Raw genomic sequence first — 18,421 nt, 5'->3', positions numbered from 1 at the left:
GGGAAGGGTCGAGGGGCCCAGAGAGTGGGACAACACCGGGTCAGGGGAAGGGTCGAGGGCCCCAGAGAGTGGGACAACACCGGGTCAGGGGAAGGGTCGAGGGGCCCAGAGAGTGGGACAACACCGGGTCTGGGGAAGGGTCGAGGGCCCCGAGAGTGGGACAAAACCGGGTCAGGGGAAGGGTCGAGGGGCCCAGAGAGTGGGACAACACCGGGTCAGGGGAAGGGTCGAGGGCCCCAGAGAGTGGGACAACACCGGGTCAGGGGAAGGGTCGAGGGCCCCAGAGAGTGGGACAACACCGGGTCAGGGGAAGGGTCGAGGGCCCCAAAGAGTGGGACAACACCGGGTCAGGGGAAGGGTCGAGGGGCCCCAGAGAGTGGGACAACACCGGGTCAGGGGAAGGGTCGAGGGGCCCAGAGAGTGGGACAACACCGGGTCAGGGGAAGGGTCGAGGGGCCCAGAGAGTGGGACAACACCGGGTCAGGGGAAGGGTCGAGGGGCCCAGAGAGTGGGACAACACCGGGTCAGGGGAAGCTCGAGGGGCCCAGAGATTGGGACAACACCGGGTCAGGGGAAGGGTCGAGGGCCCCAGAGAGTGGGACAACACCGGGTCAGGGGAAGGGTCGAGGGGCCCAGAGAGTGGGACAACACTGGGTCAGGGGAAGGGTCGAGGGGCCCAGAGAGTGGGACAACACCGGGTCAGGGGAGGGGTCGAGGGGCCCCGAGAGTGGGACAACACCGGGTCAGGGGAAGGGTCGAGGGGCCCCAGAGAGTGGGACAACACCGGGTCAGGGGAAGGGTCGAGGGGCCCAGAGAGTGGGACAACACCGGGTCAGGGGAAGGGTCGAGGGGCCCAGAGAGTGGGACAACACCGGGTCAGGGGAAGGGTCGAGGGGCCCAGAGAGTGGGACAACACCGGGTCAGGGGAAGGGTCGAGGGGCCCAGAGAGTGGGACAACACCGGGTCAGGGGAAGGGTCGAGGGGCCCAGAGAGTGGGACAACACCGGGTCAGGGGAAGGGTCGAGGGCCCCAGAGAGTGGGACAACACCGGGTCAGGGGAAGGGTCGAGGGGCCCAGAGAGTGGGACAACACTGGGTCAGGGGAAGGGTCGAGGGGCCCAGAGAGTGGGACAACACCGGGTCAGAGGAGGGGTCGAGGGGCCCCGAGAGTGGGACAACACCGGGTCAGGGGAAGGGTCGAGGGGCCCAGAGAGTGGGACAACACCGGGTCAGGGGAAGGGTCGAGGGGCCCCGAGAGTGGGACAACACCGGGTCAGGGGAAGGGTCGAGGGGCCCAGAGAGTGGGACAACACCGGGTCAGGGGAAGGGTCGAGGGGCCCCGAGAGTGGGACAACACCAGGTCAGGGGAAGGGTCGAGGGGCCCAGTGGGACAACACCGTGTCAGGGGAAGGGTCGAGGGCCCCAGAGAGTGGGACAACACCGGGTCAGGGGAAGGGTCGAGGGGCCCCGAGAGTGGGACAACACCAGGTCAGGGGAAGGGTCGAGGGGCCCAGTGGGACAACACCGTGTCAGGGGAAGGGTCGAGGGCCCCAGAGAGTGGGACAACGCCGGGTCAGGGGAAGGGTCGAGGGGCCCAGAGATTGGGACAACACCGGGTCAGGGGAAGGGTCGAGGGCCCCAGAGAGTGGGACAACACCGGGTCAGGGGAAGGGTCGAGGGGCCCAGAGAGTGGGACAACACTGGGTCAGGGGAAGGGTCGAGGGGCCCAGAGAGTGGGACAACACCGGGTCAGGGGAGGGGTCGAGGGGCCCCGAGAGTGGGACAACACCGGGTCAGGGGAAGGGTCGAGGGGCCCCGAGAGTGGGACAACACCAGGTCAGGGGAAGGGTCGAGGGGCCCAGTGGGACAACACCGTGTCAGGGGAAGGGTCGAGGGCCCCAGAGAGTGGGACAACACCGGGTCAGGGGAAGGGTCGAGGGGCCCCGAGAGTGGGACAACACCAGGTCAGGGGAAGGGTCGAGGGGCCCAGTGGGACAACACCGTGTCAGGGGAAGGGTCGAGGGCCCCAGAGAGTGGGACAACGCCGGGTCAGGGGAAGGGTCGAGGGGCCCAGAGAGTGGGACAACACTGGGTCAGGGGAAGGGTCGAGGGGCCCAGAGAGTGGGACAACACTGGGTCAGGGGAAGGGTCGAGGGGCCCAGAGAGTGGGACAACACCCGGTCAGAACAGGCATTCCCAGCAGAGCGTTAACCCTTTCACCACCTCCTCCCAGTACAGTCAAACACAGAACAGGCACTCCCAGCAGAGCGTTAACCCTTTCACCATCTTCTCCCAGTACAGTCAGACACAGAACAAGCACTCCCAGCAGAGCGTTAACCCTTTCACCACCTCCTCCCAGTTCAGTCAGATGCAGAACAAGCACTCCCAGCAGAGAGCGTTAACCCTTTCACCATCTCCTCCCAGTTCAGTCAGACACAGAACAAGCACTCCCAGCAGAGCGTTAACCCTTTCACCACCTCCTCCCAGTTCAGTCAGATGCAGAACAAGCACTCCCAGCAGAGAGCGTTAACCCTTTCACCATCTCCTCCCAGTTCAGTCAGACACAGAACAAGCACTCCCAGCAGAGATCATTAACCCTTTCACCACCTCCTCCCAGTTCAGTCAGATGCAGAACAAGCACTCCCAGCAGAGAGCGTTAACCCTTTCACCATCTCCTCCCAGTTCAGTCAGACACAGGCACTCCTGAGCCCCAGACACAGAGCAGGAAAGCCCCAGGCTCCATCCCCGGCCTGTGCTGAGTTAGCTCATCTCACCCAGTGTGGGGGAGGAACATAGGAACAGGAGGACTAGCCTGTCCCCCATTCAATGAGATCATGGCTGATCTGCGACCTAACTCCATACACCTGCCTTTGGCCCATATCCCTTAATACCTTTGGTTAACAGAAATCTATCAATCTCCAGTTTAAAATTAACAATTGACCCAGCATCAATTGCCGTTTGCAGAAGATTGTTCCAAACTTCGACCACCCTTTGTGTGTAGAAGTGTTTCCTAACTTCACTCCTGAAAGGTCGGGCTCTAATTTTTAGACTTTGTCCCCTAGCCCTAGACTCCCCAACCAGCAGAAATAGTTTCTCTCTCTCTACCCTATCTGTTCCCCTTAATATCCTGAAAACTTCGATCAGATCACCCCTCAGCTTTCTAAATTCTAGGGAATACAACCCTGGTTTGTGTAATCTCTCCTCGTAACTTAACCCTTGGAGTCCGGGTATCAAGGTGGTTAAGAAGGCATACAGGATACTTGCCTTTATTAGCCAAGGAATAGAATATAAGAGCAGGGGGGTTATGCTTGAACTGTATAAAACACTAGTTAGGCCACAGCTAGAACACTGCGTGCAGTTCTGGTCACCACATTACAGTAAAGATGTGATTGCACTAGAGAGGGTACAGAGGAGATTTACGAGGATGTTGCCAGGACTGGAGAATTTTAGCTATGAGGAAAGATTGGATAGGCCGGGGCTGTTTACGTTGGAACAGAGGAGGCTGAGGGGAGACTTAATTGAAGTGTATAAAATTATGAGGGGCCTAGATAGAGTGGATAGGAAGGACCTATTTCCCTTAGCAGAAGGATCAATAACCAGGGGGCATAGATTTAAAGTAATTGGTCGGAGGTTTAGAAGGGATTTGAGGGGAATTGTTTTCACCGAGGGTGGTGGGGCTCTGGAACTCACTGCCTGAAAGGTGGTAGAGGCAAAAACCCTCATCACATTTAAAAAGTACTTGGATGTGCACTTGAAGTGCCGCAACCTACAGGGCTACGGACCAAGAGCTGGAAAGTGGGATTAGGGTGGATCGCTCTTTGTCGGCCGGCACAGACACGATGGGCCGAATGGCCTCCTTCTGTGCCGTAAATTTCTATGATTCTATGGTCATTCTGGTAAATCTACGCTGCACTCCCTCCAAGGCCAATCCATCCTTCCTAAGGTGTGGTGCCCAGAACTGCTCACAGTACTCCAGGTGTGGTCTAACCAGGGCTTTGTATCGCTGCAGCATAACTTCTACCCCTCTGTACTCTAGTCCTCGAGATATAAAGGCCAGCATTCCATTAGCCTTTTTGACCATTTTCGGTACCTGTTCATGACATTTTAATGATCTGTGTACCCGGACCCCCCAAGTCTCTTTGGACCTCTACTGTTTTTAGCTTTTCACCATTTAGAAAGTACCCTGTTCGATCCTTTTTAGGTCCAAAGTGGATGACCTCACATTTGCTTACATTGAAATCCATTTGCCACAGATTTGCCCATTCAATTAATCTATTAATATTTCTGTAATTTTATGCTTCTATCTACACTGCTTACAATGCTGCCTAGCTTTGTGTCATCGGCAAATTTGGATATATGGCTTTCTATGCCGTCATCTAAGTTGTTAACAAGTACAGTAAACAGTTGAGGCCCCAACACAGATCCCTGCGGGACATCACTAGTCACATCCTGCCCATTAGAGGACCTGCCCATTATCCCTACTGCCAGTCTCCTGCCACTCAGCCAATTTCCTGACCAGATCAATAATGTAGAACATAAGAACACAAGAACTAGGAGCAGGAGTAGGCCATTCGGCCCTTCGAGCCTGCACCGCCATTCAGTGAGATCATGGCTGATCTTCTGCCTCAACTCCATTCACCGGCCCTATCGCCATATCCCTTGATGCCCTTTACTAGTCAGAAATCTATCGACTTCTGTTTTGAATATACCCAACGACTGAGCCTCCACTGCCCTCTGGGGTAGAGAATTCCAAAGATTCACCACCCTCTGTGTGAAGAAATGTCTTCTCATCTCAGTCCTGAATGGCCGACCCTTTATCTTGAGGCTGTGGCCCCTGGTTCTAGACTCCCCAGCCAAGGGAAACATTCTCCCAGCATCCACCCTATCAAGCCCTGTAATAATTTTGTATGCTTCAATGAGATCCCCTCTCATTCTTCTAAATTCAAGAGAATACTGGCCTAGTTTACTCAATCTCTTCTCATACGACAGTCCCGACATCCCAGGAATCAATCTGGTGAACCTTCGTTGCACTCCCTCTATGGCAAGTATATCCTTCCTTAGGTAAGGAGACCAAAATTGTACACAGTACTCCAGGTGTGGTCTCACCAAGGCCCTATATAATTGGAGTAAGACTTCTTTACTCCTGTACTCAAATCCTCTTGTAATGAAGGCCAGCATACCATTTGCCTTCCTAATGGCTTGCTGCACCTGCACATTCACTTTCAGTGACTCATGTACAAGGACACCCAGGTCCCTTTGAGCATCTGCATTCCCCAATCTTTCACCATTTAGAAAATACTCTGCCTTTCTGTTTTTTCTACCAAAGTGGATAACTTCACATTTATCCACAATTTCCCCTCAATTCCGTGGGCTTCTACCTTAGCTAACAGTCTCTTATGAGGGAATTTATCAAATACCTTCTGGAAGTCCATATAAATAACATCCATAGACATTCCCCTGTCCGCAACTTTAGTCACCTCTTCAAAAAGTTCAATCAGTTTTGTCAGGCATGACCTGACTTTCACAAATCCATGCTGGCTCTCACTGATCAACTGAAAATTTTCAAGGTGTTCAGTCACTCTATCCTTAATTATAGACTCCAGTAATTTCCCGACAACAGATGTTAGACTAACTGGTGTATAGTTTCCTGGTTTCCATCTCTCACCTTTCTTTGGCATAAAACGGAAATCAGCGCTATCTGGAGGGGAGAGGGGACGGAGGGTGGCTTTCTCAACACCTCTTTTTGCGCCCTGCAGATCCGTGAGGAGATCGACGAACACGGGATCAGTATATACCAGTTCCCCGACTGCGATTCCGACGAGGACGAGGACTTCAAAGGGCAGTATGCTGATCTGAAGGTGGGTCCCACGGAACGGTGCATGAGAGAGGCAACTCCAGATACAGGAGTATGAGATGGGGTTAGAGGGTCCTCCCCAGATACAGGAGTGTGAGAGAGGGGTTAGAGGGACCTCCCCAGATACAGGAGTGTGAGATGGGGTTAGAGGGACCTCCCCAGATACAGGAGTGTGAGATGGGGCTAGAGGGTCCTCCCCAGATACAGGAGTGTGAGAGAGGGGTTAGAGGGACCTCCCCAGATACAGGAATGTGAGAGAGGGGGTCAGAGGGTCTTCCCCAGATACAGGAGTGTGAGAGAGGGGAGTTAGAGGGACCTCCCCAGATACAGGAGTGTGAGAGAGGGGGTTAGAGGGACCTCCCCAGATACAGGAGTGTGAGAGAGCGGTTAGAGGGACCTCCCCAGATACAGGAGTGTGAGAGACGGGTTAGAGGGTCCTCTCCAGATACAGGAGTGTGAGAGAGGGGTTAGAGGGATCTCTCCAGATACAGGAGTGTGAGAGAGGGGTTAGGGGGTCCTCCCCAGATACAGGAGTGTGAGAGACGGGTTAGAGGGTCCTCTCCAGATACAGGAGTGTGAGAGAGGGGTTAGAGGGATCTCTCCAGATACAGGAGTGTAAGAGAGGGGTTAGGGGGACCTCCCCAGATACAGAGTGTGAGAGAGGGGTTAGAGTAACCTCCCCAGATATAGGAGTGTGAGAGTTGGGTTAGAGGGACCTCCCCAGATATAGGAGTGTGAGAGAGGGGTTAGTGGGATCTCCCCAGATACAGAGTGTGAGAGAGGGATTAGAGGGACCTCCCCAGATACAGGAGCGTGAGAGAGGATTAGAGGAACCTCCCCAGATACAGGAGTGTGAGAGAGGGGTTAGAGGGACCTCCCAGATATAGGAGTGTGAGAGAGGGGGTTAGAGGGCGCTGCCCTGATACAGGAGTGTGCAAGAGGGTTAGAGGGACCTCCCCAGACACAGGAGTGTGAGAGAGGTGTTAGAGGGACCTCCCCAGATACAGCAGTGCGAGAGATGGGTTAGAGGGACCTCCCCAGATACAGGAGTGTGAGCGACGGTTAGAGGGTCCACCCCAGATACAGGAGTGTGAGAGATGGGTTAGAGGGACCGCCCCAGATACAGGAGTGTGAGCGAGGGTTAGAGATCTCAAACTATATGTGCAGTGAGGCTTTTCACTGGTGCCAGCCTGGACTGGTCCCTGACTCTGTTCTCGTGGCTGTGCTTTGTTACAGAACAGTATCCCCTTCGCCGTAATCGGGAGCAACACTTTGATCGAAGCCAACGGGAAACAAGTCAGAGGGCGCCTGTATCCCTGGGGAGTGGCGGAAGGTAGGTGCAATCCGGAAGTAATGAGGTCAGGGCACAGCAGGACATCAGGTGGTGCGGTGGGTCACACTCTGACCTTTCACCCTCTAGGACCTGGGCTGAGTCCCAGTGATCAGTGTGGATTGTGGAGTGGATCCCCAGGCCCTGTGATCAGTGTGGATTGTGGAGTGGATCCCCAGGCCCTGTGATCAGTGTGGATTGTGGAGTGGATCCCCAGGCCCTGTGATCAGTGTGGATTGTGGAGTGGATCCCCAGGCCCTGTGATCAGTGTGGATTGTGGAGTGGATCCCCAGGCCCTGTGATCAGTGTGGATTGCGTAGTGGATCCCCGGGCCCTATGATCAGTGTGGATTGTGGAGTGGATCCCCAGGCCCTGTGATCAGTGTGGATTGTGGAGTAGATCCCCAGGCCCTGTGATCAGTGTGGATTGTGGAGTGGATCCCCAGGCCCTGTGATCAGTGTGAATTGTGGAGTGGATCTCTGGGCCCTGTGATCAGTGTGGATTGTGGCGTGGATCCCCAGGCCCTCTGATCAGTGTGGATTGTGGAGTGGATCCCCGGGCCCTGTGAACAGTGTGGATTGTGGAGTGGATCCCCAGGCCCTGTGATCAGTGTGGATTGTGGAGTGGATCCACAGGCCCTGTGATCAGTGTGAATTGTGGAGTGGATCTCTGGGCCCTGTGATCAGTGTGGATTGTGGAGTGGATCCCCAGGCCCTCTGATCAGTGTGGATTGTGGAGTGGATCCCCGGGCCCTGTGAACAGTGTGGATTGTGGAGTGGATCCCCAGGCCCTGTGATCAGTGTGGATTGTGAAGTGGATTCCCAGGCCCTGTGATCAGTGTGGATTGTGGAGTGGATCCCTGGGCCCTGTGATCAGTGTGGATTGCGGAGTGGATCCCCAGGCCCTGTGATCAGTGCGGATTGTGGAGTGGATCCCCGGGCCCTGTGATCAGTGTTGATTGCGGAGTGGATCCCCATGCCCTGTGATCAGTGCGGATTGCGGAGTGGATCCCCAGGCCCTGTGATCAGTGTGGATTGTGGAGTGGATCCCTGGGCCCTGTGATCAGTGTGGATTGTGGAGTGGATCCACAGGCCCTGTGATCAGTGTGAATTGTGGAGTGGATCCCTGGGCCCTGTGATCAGTGTGGATTGTGGAGTGGATCCCCAGGCCCTCTGATCAGTGTGGATTGTGGAGTGGATCCCCAGGCCCTGTGAACAGTGTGGATTGTGGAGTGGATCCCCAGGCCCTGTGATCAGTGTGGATTGTGGAGTGGATCCCCAGGCCCTGTGATCAGTGTGGATTGCGTAGTGGATCCCCGGGCCCTATGATCAGTGTGGATTGTGGAGTGGATCCCCAGGCCTTGTGATCAGTGCGGATTGCGGAGTGGATCCCCGGGCCCTGTGATCAGTGTGGATTGCGGAGTGGATCCCCAGGCCCTGTGATCAGTGCGGATTGCGGAGTGGATCCCCAGGCCCTGTGATCAGTGTGGATTGTGGAGTGGATCCCTGGGCCCTGTGATCAGTGTGGATTGCGGAGTGGATCCCCAGGCCCTGTGATCAGTGCGGATTGCAGACTGGATCCCCAGGCCCTGTGATCAGTGTGGATTGTGGAGTGGATCCCCGGGCCCTGTGATCAGTGTGGATTGCGGAGTGGATCCCTGGGCCCTGTGATCAGTGTGGATTGTGGAGTGAATCCCCGGGCCCTGTGATCAGTGTGGATTGCGGAGTGGATCCCCAGGTCCTGTGATCAGTGTGGATTGTGGAGTGGATCCCCAGGCCATGTGATCGGTCTGGATTATAGTCAGAGTCATAGGGCTAGAAATTCGGTATAGCCGCGTTTGGGGCGCTAGTCCTGGCGATGCGCAAAGTTTAGCGCCAGGCGCAATTTAGCGCCACCTAGCGCGATATTGGGTTGCAGCGCCCCTGAAGGTGATTGCGGCGCTAAATTAGGCACTGCACGCTACTCTTAAGGCGCTAACCCGGCAGCGCAACGCAATTTCGCCGCGGCGGGGCGCAGCGAAGGTGCTGTCAATAATCACTTTCCCTGAGACACACTGGCGCCGGCCAGCTCTTAAAGGGGCAGGTCAATTGGCATCACCAGACACACTCACTGCCTTGTAGGCCTTCAAAGCGGTGGGAGCCTACCTGTGGCGCACCAGCCTAGCAAGACATGGAAAGGGTGAGGCAGAGGGCGGAACGCCTCACTGATGGGGCATTGGATGCTTTGGTTGGCGCAGTGGAATCAAGGCCAAGGAAGATGGTCGGAATGTGATTTATGTTTTGGACAGTCTCCCGGGTGTGAGAGTCAGTTATGTGTCAGTGTATTAGTTTTGCTTTCTGTTGCCATAGCTTTCTCATGTTTGAAGGAACCATATTTTGTGTAATGAAACACTTTCTTCATTTACAATGGCCACACCTTCTATTTACATGCATCTTGCCCTTCACAGGCTTGGGGGTGTCAGACCGGTTCCATTCCTGTTCTTGGAATGGCAGCAAGCATTCCGTGAGAGGGGCCTAGAAGCTACTTCTGATCAGCCTCTGACGCGCAGCCTGAGAAGAGCCGCTCGCGTAGAAGTTCAGGCCAGCAGGCATCTTCTCAGCCACCAACAGAGATGTCCTGCACCTTATCTGAGGCTGCAGATCTGGCTGAAGCAGCTGGCACAGCTCAGTCACCACCTCCTTTCTAAATCGCAGCCTTCTGACACACTGCTCCTCCGACATGTTCATGTCGGAAAACTGCTGTCGGAAAACCCTGCCAGTGTAAGGTCTGCTGTGGCGACGTCTGGCCATGCCCGCCCCCCTCTCCCAGCGTCTCAGTGCCCTTTCCAGATGATTCAGCAGCAGGACGTTCCCCTCCAATGCAGCCCCCATAATAAGTGCCCACAGGAAGGTTCCCCGTTGTTAAGGCTCACCAACAGCAAGGTGATGGGCAGAAGGCTGAAGATCGTCTGCCTGCGCTGGCTCAGTGGTCAAATGGCTCTCAGTGTGCAGCTCAGCAACTCTTTGTAGCTCTCGAGGAAGTTGTGCTCCAAAAATGGCTGCCGCTTTTAAACCACACCAGTCCCCTTTAAATAACGCTCCTCCAGCCCGAGAGCGACTTGGTAAGGCCCAGGTAAGCTGTCACTATTAGTGCCAGGCGCTACGGAGGGGGGCGCCACTGAATTTTCAGTCTGGGGCGCCCAAAAGGCGTTGCACACTCAAATGACGTCATAATCTGCTTGCGCCCATGAGTGGGCGCTAAGATTTAGCGCCAGCGCTAAATGCATGCTCAATATGGGGCGAGGCGCCCGCCCGGAAATTGGCTAGTGCCCCACTTCTTGGCCTCTTTAGGCGCTAATCGGTGGCGCTACCAACCGAATTTCTAGCCCATAGAGTTATACAGCACAGAAAGAGGCCCTTCGGCCCATCGTGACCACGCCAGCCATCAAGCCCTGTCTATTCTAAACCCATTTTCCAGCACTTGGTCCCTAGCCTTGTATGTTATGGCGTTTCAAGTGCTCATCCAAATGCTTCTTGAATGTTGTGACAGTTCCTGCCTCTACCACCCTTTCAGGCAGTGAGTTCCAGATTCGAACCACCCCCTGGGTGAAAAAGTTCTTCCTCAAATCCCCTCTAAACCTCCTGCCCCTTACCTTGAAACTATGCCCCCTGGTTATTGACCCCTCTACTAAGGGGAAAAGTTCCTTTCTATCTACCCTATCTATGCCCCTCATAATTTTGTACACCTCAATCAGGTCCCCCCTCAGCCTTCTCTGCTCCAAGGAAAACAACCCCAGCCTGTCCAGTCTCTCTTCATAGCTGAAGCGCTCCAGCCCAGGTAACATCCTGGTGAATCTCCTCTGCACCCTCTCCAATGCAATCACATCCCTCCTATAGTGTGGCGACCAGAACTGCACACAGTATTCCAGCTGTGGCCTAACTAGCGTTTTGTACAGCTCCATCATAACCTCCCTGCTCTTATATTCTATGCCTCGGCTAATGAAGGCAAGTATCCCATATGCCTTTTTAACCACCTTATCTACCTGTCCTGCTGCCTTCAGGGATCTATGTACATGCACACCAAGGTCCCTCTGATCCTATGTCCTTCCTAGGGTCCTACCATTCATTGTGGATTCCCTTGCCTTGTTAGTCCTCCCAAAACGCATCACCTCACACTTTTCAGGGTTAAATTCCATTTGCCACTGTTCTGCCCATCTGACCAACCTGTCTACATCATCCTGTAGCCTGGAGTGGATCCCTAGGCCTTGTGATCAGTGTGGATTATGGAGTGGGTCCCCAGGCCCTGTGATCAGTGTGGATTGCGGAGTGGATCACTGGGCCCTGTGATCAGAGTGGATTGCGGAGTGGATCCCCAGGCCCTGTGATCAGTGTGGATTGTGGAGTGGGTCCCCAGGCCCTGTGATCAGTGTGCATTGCGGAGTGGATCACTGGGCCCTGTGATCAGTGTGGATTGCGGAGTGGATCCCCAGGCCCTGTGATCAGTGTGGATTGCGGAGTGGATCACTGGGCCCTGTGATCAGTGTGGATTGCGGAGTGGATCCCCAGGCCCTGTGATCAGTCTAGATTATGGAGTGGATCCCCAGGCCCTGTGATCAGTCTGGATTGCAGAGTGGATCCCCAGGCCCTGTGATCAGTGTGGATTATGGAGTGGATCCCCAGGCCCTGTGATCAGTCTGGATTGTGGAGTGGATCCCCAGGCCCTGTGATCAGTGTGGATTGTGAAGTGGATCCCTGGGCCCTGTGATCAGTGTGGATTATGGAGTGGATCCCCAGGCCCTGTGATCAGTCTGGATTGCAGAGTGGATCCCCAGGCCCTGTGATCAGTGCGGATTATGGAGTGGATCCCCAGGCCCTGTGATCAGTGTGGGTTGTGAAGTGGATCCCTGGGCCCTGTGATCAATGTGGATTGTGGAGTGGATCCCTGGGCCCTGTGATCAGTGTGGATTGTGGAGTGGATCCCTGAGCCCTCTGATCAGTGTGGATTGTGGAGTGGATCCCTGGGCCCTGTGATCAGTGTGGATTGTGAGGTGGGAAGCGGATCCCCGGTCCACTGTGCTAATTCCCAGTATCGGTGTCTATTTTCCCAGTGGAGGATCCCACGCACTGCGACTTCGTCAAGCTGCGTAACATGCTGATCCAGACACACATGCAGGACCTGAAAGATGTGACGCAGGAGGTTCACTACGAGAACTACAGGGCCGAGTGTATCCAAAGCATGACTCGCATCGGAGCCAAGGACCGCAGTCGCACGTACGCTCACCCTCAGTCACTGCCGCGACTCCCCTCCCCCTTCCTCCACACCACGCTGCTCCCTCCCCTCACCATTCCTTCCCTCCCATTGCGGAGCAGGCTCGAGGGGCCAAGTGGCCTATTCATGCTCCTCTTTCTTATGTTCTTATCTCCCCCCCTCCTCTCTCCTCCCCATAACTTCCCCATCCTTCCACCCTCCTCCCTTACCCTCCTCTCTCCTCCCCATCCTTCCCCTCTCCTCCCCATCGCTCCCAATCCCTCCACTCCTTCCTTCCCCTCCCCATCCCTGCTGCTAGGATACTAGTTCCACATCAGCCACACTTTAGTCAGTGTACACATATCTCCCTGAGGGAGATGGGACTGAGATACACCAGTCAGTGTACAGATATCTCCCTGAGAGAGGGGACTGAGAGACACCAGTCAGTGTACAGATATCTCCCTGAGAGAGGGGACTGAGAGACACCAGTCAGTGTACAGATATCTCCCTGAGAGAAAGGGGACTGAGAGACACCAGTCAGTGTACAGATATCTCCCTGAGAGAGAGGGGACTGAGAGACACCAGTCAGTGTACAGATATCTCCCTGAGAGAGAGGGGACTGAGAGACACCAGTCAGTGTACAGATATCTCCCTGAGAGAGAGGGGACTGAGAGACACCAGTCAGTGTACAGATATCTCCCTGAGAGAGAGGGGACTGAGAGACACCAGTCAGTGTACAGATATCTCCCTGAGAGAGAGGAGACTGAGAGACACCAGTCAGTGTACAGATATCTCCCTGAGAGAGAGGGGACTGAGAGACACCAGTCAATGTACAGATATCTCCCTGAGAGAGAGGACTGAGAGACACCAGTCAGTGCACAGATATCTCACTGAGAGAGAGGGGACTGAGAGACACCAGTCAGTGTACAGATATCTCCCTGAAAGAGAGGGACTGAGAGACACCAGTCAGTGTACAGATATCTCCCTGAGAGAGAGGGGACTGAGAGACACCAGTCAGTGTACAGATATCTCCCTGAGAGAGAGGGGACTGAGAGACACCAGTCAGTGTACAGATATCTCCCTGAGAGAGAGGGGACTGAGAGACACCAGTCAGTGAACAGATATCTCCCTGAGAGAGAGGGGACTGAGAGACACCAGTCAGTGTACAGATATCTCCCTGAGAGAGAGGGGACTGAGAGACACCAGTCAGTGTACAGATATCTCCCTGAGAGAGAGGGGACTGAGAGACACCAGTCAGTGTACAGATATCACCCTGAGAGAGAGGGGACTGAGAGACACCAGTCAGTGTACAGATATCTCCCTGAAAGAGAGGGACTGAGAGACACCAGTCAGTGTACAGATATCTCCCTGAGAGAGAGGGGACTGAGAGACACCAGTCAGTGTACAGATATCTCCCTGAAAGAGAGGGACTGAGAGACACCAGTCAGTGTACAGATATCTCCCTGAGAGAGAGGGACTGAGAGACACCAGTCAGTGTACAGATATCTCCCCGAGAGAGAGGGGACTGAGAGACACCAGTCAGTGTACAGATATCTCCCTGAAAGAGAGGGGACTGAGAGACACCAGTCAATGTACAGATATCTCACTGAGAGAGAGGGGACTGAGAGACACCAGTCAGTGTACAGATATCTCCCAGATTAAATGGAACAAATGCCACACCTGAAACAGTTTTGATCTTTTCTCCGCAGTAAGATTTCCCGACAGAGCATGTCCGAACTCTCGATGCTGCCTCTGGCTGAGACGGAGAAACTGATTCGCGAAAAAGATGAGGAGGTGAGTGAGGGAGGGAGGGAGAGGGGACCCGGGAAGCCTGGGGTGAGACGTGGGCATCGGGCAGAGAGGGTTGTGAGGGCCTGAGGGGGAAAGAATCCTAGAAAGATGAGGAACTGGTTAAAGAGGGGACGTGAGGGAAACAAGCCGGTAGGGAGGTAGATGAGGAGAGATCGAAGCTGGCACGATGATGAGGGGAGTGCACCAGGGAAGAAAAGAATCGTAGGAATATAAAGAAAGACTTGCATTTCTATAGCGCCTTTCACAACCTCAGGACGTCCCAAAGCGCTTTACAGCTAATGAAGTACTTTCTGAAGTGCAGTCGCAGTTATAATGTAGCAAACTCAGCAGCCAATCTGCGCACAGCAAGCTCCCACAAACAGTAATGTGAGAAATGACCAGATAATCTGTTTTTAGTGATGTTGATTGAGGGATACATATTGGCCTCAGGACACCTGGGATAACTCCCCTGCTCTGCTTCGAACTCATGCCATGAGATCTTTTAGGTCCATCTGAGAGAGCAGGCATGGCCTCGGTTTAACGTCTCATCCAAAAGACGGCACCACCGACAGTGCAGGACTCCCTCAGTACTGCCCCTCTGACAGTGCAGCACTCCCTCAGTACTGCCCCTCCGACCGTGCAGCGCTCCCTCAGTACTGCCCCTCCGACAGTGCAGCTCCCTCAGTACTTCCGCTCCGACAGTGCAGCACTCCCTCAGTACTGCCCCTCCGACAGTGCAGCACTCCCTCAGTACTGCCCCTCCGACAGTGCAGCACACCCTCAGTACTGCCCCTCCGACAGTGCAACGCTCCCTCAATACTGTCCCTCCGACAGTGCAGCGCTCCCTCAGTACTGCCCCACCGACCGTGCAGCGCTCCCTCAGTACTGCCCCTCCGACAGTGCGCTCCCTCAGTACTTCCCCTCTGACAGTGCAGCACTCCCTCAGTACTGCCCCTCCGACAGTGCAGCACTCCCTCAGTACTGCCCCTCCGACAGTGCAGCACTCCCTCAGTACTGCCCCTCCGACAGTGCAGCGCTCCCTCAGTACTGCCCCTCCGACAGTGCAGCGCTCCCTCAGTACTGCCCCTCCGACAGTGCAGCACTCCCTCAGTACTGCCCCTCCGACAGTGCAGCACTCCCTCAGTACTGCCCCTCCGACAGTGCAGCACTCCCTCAGTACTGCCCCTCCGACAGAGCAGCCCTCCCTCAGTACTGCCCCACCGACAGTGCAGGGCTCCCTCAGTACTGCCCCACCGACCGTGCAGCGCTCCCTCAGTACTGCCCCTCCGACAGTGCAACGCTCCCTAAGTACTGCCCCTCCGACAGTGCAGCTCTCCCTCAGTACTGCCCCTCCGACAGTGCAGCACTCCCTCAGTGCTGCCCCTCCGACAGTGCAGGGCTCCCTCAGTACTACCCCTCCGACAGTGCAACGCTCCCTCAATACTGTCCCTCCGACAGTGCAGCGCTCCCTCAGTACTGCCCCACCGACTGTGCAGCGCTCCCTCAGTACTGCCCCCCGACAGTGCAGCTCCCTCAGTACTTCCCCTCCGACAGTGCAGCACTCCCTCAGTACTGCCCCTCCGACAGTGCAGCACTCCCTCAGTACTGCCCCTCCGACAGTGCAGCGCTCCCTCAGTACTGCCCCTCCGACAGTGCAGCGCTCCCTCAGTACTGCCCCTCCGACAGTGCAGCCCTCCCTCAGTACTGCCCCTCCGACAGTGCAGCTACCTCAGTACTTCCCCTCCGACCGTGCAGCGCTCCCTCAGTACTGCCCTTCCGACAGTGTAGCGCTCCCTCAGTACTGCCCCACCGACCGTGCAGCTTCTTCAGTACCTCCCCTCCGACAGTGCAGCACTCCCTCAGTACTGCCCCTCCGACAGTGCAGCACTCCCTCAGTACTGCCCCTCCGACAGTGCAGCACTCCCTCAGTACTGGCCCTCCGAAAGTGCAATGCTCCCTCAGTACTGCCCCACCGACCGTGCAGCGCTCCCTCAGTACTGCCCCTCCGACAGTGCAACGCTCCCTAAGTACTGCCCCTCCGACAGTGCAGCTCTCCCTCAGTACTGCCCCTCCGACAGTGCAGCACTCCCTCAGTACTGCCCCTCCGACAGTGCAGCACTCCCTCAGTACTTCCCCTCCGACAGTGCAGCACTCCCTCAGTGCTGCCCCTCCGACAGTGCAGGGCTCCCTCAGTACTACCCCTCCGACAGTGCAACGCTCCCTCAATACTGTCCCTCCGACAGTGCAGCGCTCCCTCAGTACTGCCCCACCGACCGTGCAGCGCTCCCTCAGTACTGCCCCCCGACAGTGCAGCTCCCTCAGTACTTCCCCTCCGACAGTGCAGCACTCCCTCAGTACTGCCCCTCCGACAGTGCAGCACTCCCTCAGTACTGCCCCTCCGACAGTGCAGCGCTCCCTCAGTACTGCCCCTCCGACAGTGCAGCGCTCCCTCAGTACTGCCCCTCCGACAGTGCAGCCCTCCCTCAGTACTGCCCCTCCGACAGTGCAGCACTCCCTCAGTACTGCCCCTCCGACAGTGCAGCTACCTCAGTACTTCCCCTCCGACCGTGCAGCGCTCCCTCAGTACTGCCCTTCCGACAGTGTAGCGCTCCCTCAGTACTGCCCCACCGACCGTGCAGCGCTCCCTCAGTACTGCCCCTCCGACAGTGCAGCTTCTTCAGTACCTCCCCTCCGACAGTGCAGCACTCCCTCAGTACTGCCCCTCCGACAGTGCAGCACTCCCTCAGTACTGCCCCTCCGACAGTGCCACACTCCCTCAGTACTGGCCCTCCGAAAGTGCAATGCTCCCTCAGTACTGCCCCACCGACCGTGCAGCGCTCCCTGAGTACTGCCCCTCCGACAGTGCAATGCTCCCTAAGTACTGCCCCTCCGACAGTGCAGCACTCCCTCAGTACTGCCCCACCGAACGTGCAGCACTCCCTTAGTACTGCACCTCCGACAGTGCAGCGCTCCCTCAGTACTGCCCCTCCGACAGTGCAGCGCTCCCTCAGTACTGCCCCTCCAACAGTGCAGCACTCCCTCAGTACTGTGCCTCCGACAGTGCAGCGCTCCCTCAGTACTTCCCCTCCGACAGTGCAGCACTCCCTCAGTACTGCCCCTCCAACAGTGCAGCACTCCCTCAGTACTGTGCCTCCGACAGTGCAGCGCTGCCTCAGTACTTCCCCTCCGACAGTGCAGCGCTCCCTCAGTACTGGCCCTCCGACAGTGCAGCGCTCCCTCAGTACTGCCCCTCCGACAGTGCAGCGCTCCCTCAGTACTGCCCCTCCGACAGTGCGACGCTCCCTCAATACTGGCCCTCCGACAGTGCAGCGCTCCCTCAGTACTGTCCCTCCGACAGTGCAGCGCTCCCGCAGTACTGTCCCTCCGACAGTGCAGCTCCCTCAGTACTTATCCTCCGACAGTGCAGCACTCCCTCAGTACTGCCCCTCCGACAGTGCAGCACTCCCTCAGTAATGCCCCCTCCGACAGTGCAGCGCTCCCTCAGTACTGCCCCTCCGACAGTGCAGCGCTCCCTCAGTACTGCCCCTCCGAAAGTGCAGCACTCCCTCAGTACTGCCCCTCCGACACTACAGCGCTCCCTCAGTACGGCCCCTCCGCCAGTGCAGCACTCCCTCAGTACTGCCCCTCTGACAGTGCAGCACTCCCTCAGTACTGCCCCTCTGACAGTGCAGGGCTCCCTCAGTACTGCCCCTCTGACAGTGCAGCACTCCCTCAGTACTGCCCCTCTGACAGTGCAGCACTCCCTCAGTACTGCCCCTCTGACAGTGCAGCACTCCCTCAGTACTGTCCCACCGACAGTGCAGCACTCCCTCAGTACTGCCCCTCCGACAGTGCAGGGCTCCCTCAGTGCTGCCCCACCGACAGTGCAGCACTCCCTCAGTACTGTCCCTCCGGCAGTGCAGCACTCCCTCAGTACTGCCCCTCCGACAGTGCAGCGCTCCCTCAGTGCTGCCCCTCCGACAGTGCAGGGCTCCCTCAGTACTACCCCTCCGACAGTGCAACGCTCCCTCAATACTGTCCCTCCGACAGTGCAGCGCTCCCTCAGTACTGCCCCACCAACCGTGCAGCGCTCCCTCAGTACTGCCCCCCGACAGTGCAGCTGCCTCAGTACTTCCCCTCCGACAGTGCAGCACTCCCTCAGTACTGCCCCTCCGACAGTGCAGCACTCCCTCAGTACTGCCCCTCCGACAGTGCAGTGCT

General features: G+C 56.4%; 1 protein-coding gene across 2 annotated transcripts in view; it reads left to right on the top strand.

Annotated features, from left to right (window-relative positions):
* The window catches only part of LOC147095457 (septin-4-like), a 192,558-nt gene that overhangs the window by 40,437 nt on the left and 133,700 nt on the right, over nt 1-18,421 (top strand). For both annotated transcript variants that reach the window (XM_085974607.1, XM_085974605.1), the window contains exons 7-10: nt 5,756-5,857; nt 7,090-7,186; nt 12,270-12,432; nt 14,119-14,203. In XM_085974607.1, coding sequence (XP_085830733.1) covers nt 5,756-5,857; nt 7,090-7,186; nt 12,270-12,432; nt 14,119-14,203 — 447 coding nt within the window. The remainder of the gene's footprint in view (nt 1-5,755; nt 5,858-7,089; nt 7,187-12,269; nt 12,433-14,118; nt 14,204-18,421) is intronic.

Source organism: Somniosus microcephalus, unplaced genomic scaffold (genome assembly GCF_052327205.1).
Source record: "Somniosus microcephalus isolate GS21.2 unplaced genomic scaffold, FLI_Smic_1.0 unresolved_chr1, whole genome shotgun sequence".
Classification (NCBI taxonomy): Eukaryota; Metazoa; Chordata; class Chondrichthyes; order Squaliformes; family Somniosidae; genus Somniosus; species Somniosus microcephalus.
This window is presented reverse-complemented; position numbering and strand designations above follow the sequence as displayed.